This window comes from Triticum urartu, unplaced genomic scaffold (genome assembly GCF_003073215.2).
Source record: "Triticum urartu cultivar G1812 unplaced genomic scaffold, Tu2.1 TuUngrouped_contig_4251, whole genome shotgun sequence".
NCBI lineage: Eukaryota > Viridiplantae > Streptophyta > Magnoliopsida > Poales > Poaceae > Triticum > Triticum urartu.
The window spans coordinates 1-8,323 of record NW_024114824.1 but is presented as its reverse complement, the minus strand read 5'-3'; the positions used below and the strand labels follow the sequence as shown (position 1 = coordinate 8,323).

The window sequence follows — 8,323 nt, the reverse complement described above, 5'->3', positions numbered from 1 at the left end:
CCCGCCACCGCACGTCCGCCGCCGAAGGCGGCGGTCCAAGCTCCCGACCCGCACTTCTATCAGCTGCTGCCCCACCGCGGGGAGACGAAGGCGCCCGGCACTGCATTTCTGCGCTGACGCCGTTGTGATTTGACCCCGGCGCTCGGCCGATCGCTTCTTGCTATTGGCTTCCTCCTTTTGGCCGGGTCGCTGGGTTCCAGCACAGCACAGGAGTTCAGCTCCGGCTGTTTTGTTCCTTCCGCTTCTTGGAGCTTTCCCCGCCCGGCCCTCGTGGTAGCCGCCAGCCCGCCCGCCAGAGCTTCCTCGGAGGTATGCTGTTGCTCATAGATAGCGAGCCCTGGGGGTCCCTGACCGACGGGATCGCTTACGCTCGTGTCTTGATTCTCTGTCTAGTGTTCGTTGTGGCCGGGGATTGAGTTCTCCGTGGGGAAGATCTGTGCTCGATAAGCAGTAAAGGTGATGACGTTTCCATTGTTCGTGCTATGATTCACCTTCTCTAGTCGGGGTTTAGCTTATCGATTTCGCATCTGAAGCTCTTTTGATGCTAGATAGTGTCCCACCAGCGATGATCTGCCTGGTAACGGGCTTGCCTTTTCTTTGTTGTTGAGGAAATTGATTTGTGAATTGCCAATTGCTGGGCAATTTCTTAATAAGAGTTGCTTATTAGCTCGCCTTATGTTTGCGCTAGGGTACTCCCGATCTAATTTTACTAGCTAGTTCTCCTATGGATCTAACGATCTTGTATTTGGCTCAATTGCAAAAATTGGTGCAGTTGGTCTACTGAACTGTGGTTATTCGGATTAGCTCGGCTCTCTTAAAAATTAGGAACAAACCATAACTTGCGTTGATTTGTTAAGTTAGCATAACAGATTTTTTTTGGAAATAATTTTATATGCACCAAGTGATACAAAATTCTATGTTTTACTAGATGAACCAACTGAATATTTTCTGTATTTTTTGCAATGCTAGGTTTGTGCTGGAGACTGAGAGGGTACATGCCATGGCTCTTGAGACAAAACAAGTTGGTCTGTGTATCAAGAAAGTTCTGAGGTCCTCCATTAGAACAAGCTACAGATGTGTCTCTGAACATCCAGTCCTGTTCAGTTTCGGTGTTTTGCTCTACTTATTGTACAGATCTGCCCCGGGATTCTTTGCGTTCCTTCTTTCCTCTTCACCTGTAATTATATGTACCACTCTTCTTCTGGGAATCCTACTGAGTTATGGAGACACGAACCTACCTGAAGCTAATGATGAGGATACCAAGACTACTCCAGAGATTCCAGCTTTTAAGATGGAGAATTCTTCAAGGGATGTTCAGTTTGGGTCAGATCAGAGAATTTCGGTGCCTAGTTTTAGGAATACTACAGAAAACTTCAAAGAAAGGGAAACAAAGCGGACAGGTTCTGTCAGAGAGAGGTCTACTCAGCTTGATGATGAGGTTCCTCTTCTGAGAAGAGTTGATGAAGAAGATGAGAAGTTTGAACATGGCGACAAACCTAAAACATTAACTCCATTTCCTTCCATGGTCAATTTCCGTGGAGAGGCTGGGGTTAGGGAGGGCTTAAACTTTAACCAGGGAATGCAATTCGCAGATTCATTTTTTGTGACAGATATGGCTGATAGGAACGCTAGCTTATTTGAAGGTCTGAATGAGAAGAATGCACCCTTGGACATGTTCTCATCCAGTGAGAATTTTAATAAGCATGCTGAAATGCAGGAGAATCTGAATCTAGCAGCTAGCAAAGTGAGTGATTTCTCTGAAGAGAAGCTGACTGATGGGACAGGTGGAACTAGCAGACCAACTTATGCAGTTTCTGTGCGGCAGAATAAAAAGCTTGATGTGCTTAAGGTTAATACTAGCAAGGCCGTTGAGGAAAATCTCCTTGATTCCTCTCTTGGTTCACCATGGGCATCAGTTGGCAGTCAGGATGGTTCATCTGGTTTTGACTCTGATGGGGCTGAGAGTTCTTCACCTGATGCATCCATGACTGACATTGCACCAGTTCTTGATGAAATCGACCCTCTTCTGGGTGCTGATTTCACTCGTCCTGATCCCATTCCCAATGATGATTCAGACAGTGATTCACATGTCTCCTCGCAGGATCATGAAATAGATGATGATAGTAATGATGATGATGATGATGGCAACAATGATACTAAAGATGGTGGTGAGGAGAACAAGAAAGATGAAGGTCAGGAAGCTGCATTTATTTGGACAGCAGATGATGCAAAGAATCTGATGGATCTTGGATACTCTGAGATGGAAAGAAACCGTAGATTGGAGATTTTGATGGTTAGGCGAAGATCCAGGAAGAATATAATATTTGACATTGACAGTAACCTAACGGATGCCAATGGGAAAAGCGGAGATGACTTATCACGCTTTGGTGCACAAGTATCACACATCTCAGTAACAAGGAGGAACCCGTTTGACCTTCCATATGATTCTGACGAAGCGGCAATTCCTGGCTCAGCTCCTTCAATCCTGCATGCAAGAAAGAACCCATTTGATTTTCTTGAGCATTCCAGTGAAAGTGGCGTTTCTGCACATGATAATTTAAGCCCTGGGGAATCACCACAAACTTCTCATCGTGAAATATTTAGAAGGCACGAGAGCTTCAACTTTGGAACTACAGATGCTACGCAGGAGAGACGTTTGTCTAGATTGAGGCCATATTTTGTCCCTGAGACAGTAGAAGGGAGCACAAGTACTTTTCAAAGGCAGTTCAGTGACAAGAGTGAGTCCAAATTGAGTTCTGTTACTGAATCTGATATGGCTTCTTCGGTTGCCGATCAGGAGGAACACAAGGACCTCGATGAAAAGGATGTGCACAGGGAGCATGAGTCACCAGCTCTCCTGAGACAGGACAGTGACCTTGCAGATGCTGGCAGTGAATGTTCAGATGGTATCAACTCCGTGGATGTTGAACTAGACAACAGTGACATTGATGAGCGTGAGATTGCTCTACATCATTTTGTCTTCGAAAGATCCGAAGAAAGAGAGGCAAATCTTGTCTCAACAAAAGGGAAGGGTCATGATGACAATTACATGCTCAAGTCAGATGGGAATTCTACGGTGCCACTTCATCCAGTTGGTGACTTGCTTAGCTGGGATGATGGGGATGGTAAGCAACTGACATCTGACAACTTAAATGAATGAATACCCCGCGCACGATAGTTTTATTTGAACAACTAGCACTATTTCCCGCTCAACATCCTTACCTGAACGGATCAGCGTCGATATATATCCAACTGATGTATTTTTGTAAGTGTACTAAATATAGTATCACGACTAATGGGTATTCTCCAAAATCGTGTCTAAATTGATCATGAACGGCCGTAGTCGATTCCACCCCATTGTTTAATTTTGGATCAAACAGCCCGCCAACCATTTTGGTGTTATTATTGTAAATAGCATAATAATTCTAATACATGTCTAAGATGACCATGGTTGCGATCTGTTTAAGTATAGTTGTGATGGTCCATTGGTTGTGAACTATTTAGGCGCGGTGATGAAGATTTACCGGTTCAGTTCTGTTTAGTTACATTCATGATGATCTATCGGCTGTAATCTGAAGTACCGCTGTGAAGGTTTGTCGGTCGTAGTCCACTAATAAAATAGGTCCACCAAATTAACGGGTGGATGGGAATTTCTAGCTTTTCTCTCTTTTTCGGTCGTATTGTCTTCTTATTATATAATGGATGTACTCTTGTCCAGGTGAAAGCGTCCTGGGTGCCAAGTCTTCTATAGCACCAAACATAACAGCTGAAGTCTCAGAATGGCTTTCTTCTCCTAGGCCAGCTGAAGATCATGAATTGAGATCAAGGGACCTTGGTCTTGGTGCCACCAGTATTGCCGAGGAAGATGGAAATGTTGATTCCATGTCCTGTCCAAACAATGAAATCCCATTACAAAACCTTATTCATGGGCCTATGGACTTGCTAACTGATTTTGAAAAGGAAACATTACCAGCAATATCTATGGACCTTCACCCTATCCCTGAGGAGAGGGTTCTCGAGAACTTCAACATGGAAGAAAAGCATGAAACTGGAGCGTTTACTGGTTCTGGTACTGCCATGACTGACTTGCATGTAATTGAAGAGCACTTTGATGTTGCATCGGAAGTAAGCCCAAGTTCTGTGGTTGCTTCCTTGTGTCCTCCTGGTGCGAGTGGTTCCAACCAATCTCCATCGATTGAACCTAAAGATGTCTCAAACCCATTTTTTTCGGTGGCTTCTGAACCTGACAGGGTGGATATGGTTGATATGAATGAAGAAATGACTTCTGATTATCTACTTGATTCTGATGATGATGATGCTGATAGAATCTATCCTGAGCCTTTAGAGGATAACGGTATTGATGAAAGTTTCCTGTCGGAACTGGATGCGGTGGGAGACTTCCGGGTAGAACCGGTGAGACTGGATCAGCAGGTGCCTGATCTTAGCTCCCGTACTTACAACCCTGCTGATGGTGTTGCAGAAGACTCCTTGATTAGCCCTAAGACTTCTGGTGACACTGCCACATCAGATGCCTGTGCATTACACTCTGGCGGTCTGTCCCCATTGGTTGATTATCTAAGCGGCACTGATCCTGAATTCAGTTGGTCATTAGGGTCATCTCATGATGATCCTGAGCAAACTGTCTACAATCCACGGCGAAGGATTCTTGAAGCAATGAACAGAGACTTGAATCTACCATGCGACGAACCAGAAGTCACAGAAATGCCTTCAGTCAATACACCATCTGAAGCATACTTAGTGGTTGGAACAACTGAACTGGAAGTTACTAAAAATGAGCCCGGGACAGCTAAAACTGATGCTGAGATGATGGCTGTTGATGCCAAGTCCCTGGAGGACATAGAGATGGCCTTTAAACAAGCGAGTGGTGGTGGTGTTGATGAGGCTGAAACCGCACACATCTCAGGCGTTGATATTGACTTGGAGCCTTTAGAGGGTTCTGAAGAACTGCATGTGATTGATGCAAAATCTGTTGAAGACATTTCTGCTGCTTTGAAGGAACACTCTAATGTTAATGTGAGCAATTGCTTCGAACAAAGCGAAGATGAAGTTGGATGTGGAGAGGTTGCAGAATGCGCGAAACACGACAGTCTTCCAGAAGGAACACATGTTGAAAGTCTACAGAAACACCTACCATGCCACGAGCCAGAAGTCACAGAAACACCTTCAGTCAATACTCTGTCAGAAGCATACTTAGCAGTTGGAGCAACTGAACTGGAAGTTACTAAAAATGAGCTTGGGACAGCTAAAACTGATGCTGAGATGATGGCTGTTGATGCCAAGTCCCTGGAGGACATAGAGATGGCCTTTAAACAAGCAAGTGCTGGTGGGGTTGATGGGCCCATCCTTGACGCTGAAACCGCACTTATCTCAGGCGTTGATATCGACTCAGAGCCTTTGGAGGGATCTGGACAGTTGCATGTCATTGATGCAAAATCAGTGGAGGACATTTCTGCTGTTCCAAAGGAACACTCTAGTGTTGATGTGAACAATTATTTTGAACAAAACGAAGATAAAGTTGGATATGCAGAGGCTGTCGAGCGCCCGAGACACGACAGTCTTCCAGAAGGAGCACATGTTGAAAGTCTGCATTTGGCCGGAGATGATAGGGAGCCTGAAAGCAACATGAGTTGTATCGAGGCGAAGACCATCGATGACATGAATACAGTGTTCAAGAAGCTGTCTGATGGCCATGAGAAAAGTACTGTAAAGGCAATGGAGCCCGAGGATGATCGCGACGGAAGAGACGCAAGTGAACAACACTGAATTACTATCGTACGATTGGTAAAAGGGAATGCAAGTTGAAGAACCTTATTCTTGGTTCCCTTATGAAAGCACTCCACGGTACTTGGGTTCATATAGTTTCCAACACTGGAAATATGAAGTTTTGCTCTAGATTTTTGTGGATGGTATTTTTTTTCCTTCTCCGTTTGAGGTTTTGACCGTTTGTATTCAATTTGATTCTATTTTTGCCCTTGCATTCTCTCCCTCCGCTGTCTGTAATTTGTTAGCTCGGGCAGTGTGGTGTGGTGACAGGGAGAGAGAACAGTGGATTCTATCATGTAATGTAGATTATCTTTCGCTACTTGATGGAGGTGAGATGGTTTGGTTGATGTAAGAGAGCTTGTGCAGTTGGAAATAGAGGGAGTACACAAGGCTGAGTGCATGCTTACAATCTATTTTTTTCCACTTGGACTGGTACTTTCGGAACTGCAGGTGTGAATAGAAACATGCCTGTCAGATTTATACTCCTTCCGTTCCTAAATATAAGTATGTAGTCCTAAAATTAGTGAGTTTACACTCTAAAGTACGTTTATATACATCCGTATGTAGTCCGCATTGAAATCTAAAGACTTATATTTAGAACAGAGGGAGTAGCATCCAGTCTGCTTATTTTGCCTGCAAAATTCTTCTTTACCTCATGAAGAGAACTAGTATAACCTTTGCTAAACCCTGCTACCAGACTGATATAGGCAAGGGTCCCGATCTTTCGATGAGATGGTGGCTATCGTTTTCTGTGGGAGTCGACCTTGACGATCCGACTACGAACGTGCGAGACGTCACGCCTTAGCAATCGCTAAACCAACTTCCGAGGGTTATTGACCACGCCGGAGCACAATCAACCTGACCACGAGGGTCTGTTTCCTGCGAGCAAACGAAGAACAAGCAAGAAACTGAGATTGCAATCTGGATATTGCGAATATAAGATGAAAGCTTTATTGATCAAGGTGGGGTTCTGTGACGTCTTGGTCTGGTCGTTGGACACAAACGAAGTATGAGAAGTTGCAGCTATGGCGAACTTTTAATCTAAACAAAACCCAAAGTCTAAACGACGCCCTAAGGGCTGTATATATGGAGGAAGAGAGGGGAATTTCGTGGCCCTTGAGGGTGGGGTCCGAAACCAACCCTAACTCTTGTTTCCCCACACATACGGACTCTAAAAATAGCCTATACTTAAGTATTTCGAAATTACATGGGCCTGGCCCATTAATAAGGTGACGCAGCACCTAGAATAGCCTACGGACGAATATTATGAAGTGGCATCTTGTATATTTCGTCCAAGGCTTCATGCACTCCTTATGGCGGCTTCAAAGTCCTGAAATCATCACTTGTAACTCCGTTCTTGATCCCCTTGCGCATGCCATCAACTCCATGCGTGTTCTTGCTCCAATGTTCATCCTTCTCCAAGCTAGGCCCTTCATTTGTAAGCAAAACAAATGTATCCAATTTAGGCAGCATCATAATCTCATGAACATTAGAATCATTACCAAGAAACGAAAGTACCTGGTAATTTAATTGGCGTGCGCGAGCTCTAGTAATTGGTCCAGTATATGTAACAGTAGGGGCTGTGGGTGTAACAATGGTATTGATGTCCTCATCATCCTCCCCTTCTTGAAATGAAGTCGTCCTCGACGGAAGCTCATCTTCCTCACCCAAATAAGGCTTCAAATCTGCAATGTTAAAAGTGGGACTAACCCCAAAATCTGCAGGTAGCTCAAGTTTATATGCATTATCATTTATTTTCTCTAAAACCTTAAAAGGACCATCAGCACGTGGCATTAGCTTTGATTTGCGCAGATTAGGAAATCTATCTTTACGCAAATGTAACCAAACAAGATCTCCAGGTGCAAACACAACATGTTTTCTACCCTTATCTCCAGCAAGTTTATATTTAGCATTCATACGCTCAATGTTTTCCTTAGTTAACTCATGCATTTTTAAAATCAATTCAGAACGTTCTTTAGCATAAAAATTAACCTTCTCCGAAGATGGAAGAGGCAACAAATCAATAGGTGCACGAGGTAGGAAACCATACACAATTTCAAAAGGGCACATCTTAGTAGTAGAATGCAATGAACGATTATAAGCAAATTCAATATGAGGCAAGCATTCTTCCCACATTTTCTTGTTATTCTTCAAAACAGCCCTAAGCATAGTAGACAATGTTCTATTGACTACTTCAGTTTGTCCATCAGTTTGGGGGTGACAAGTAGTACTAAAAAGCAGCTTAGTCCCCAACTTAGCCCATAAACATCTCCAAAAGTGGCTAAGAAATTTAGTATCACGATCTGAAACAATAGTATTTGGCACACCATGTAAGCGAATAATTTCACGAAAGAACAAATCAGCAACATTAACAGCATCATCGCTTTTATGACATGGTATAAAGTGTGCCATTTTCGAGAACCTATCCACGACAACAAATATGCTATCCCTCCCCTTCTTTGTTCGAGGTAAACCTAAAACAAAGTCCATAGATATATCCTCCCAAGGAACACTAGATACAGGCAAAGGCATATATAAA

General features: G+C 43.7%; 1 protein-coding gene across 1 annotated transcript; it reads left to right on the top strand.

Moving 5' to 3' along the window:
* Positions 1-27: 27 nt before the first annotated feature.
* LOC125527563 lies at positions 28-6,195 on the top strand (the record flags this gene model as incomplete). Its single annotated transcript, XM_048692080.1, is given in 3 exon segments — positions 28-309; positions 970-3,125; positions 3,719-6,195. Coding segments are annotated over 2 exon segments (4,191 nt in total). The 3' UTR covers positions 5,785-6,195.
* Positions 6,196-8,323: the final 2,128 nt, after the last annotated feature.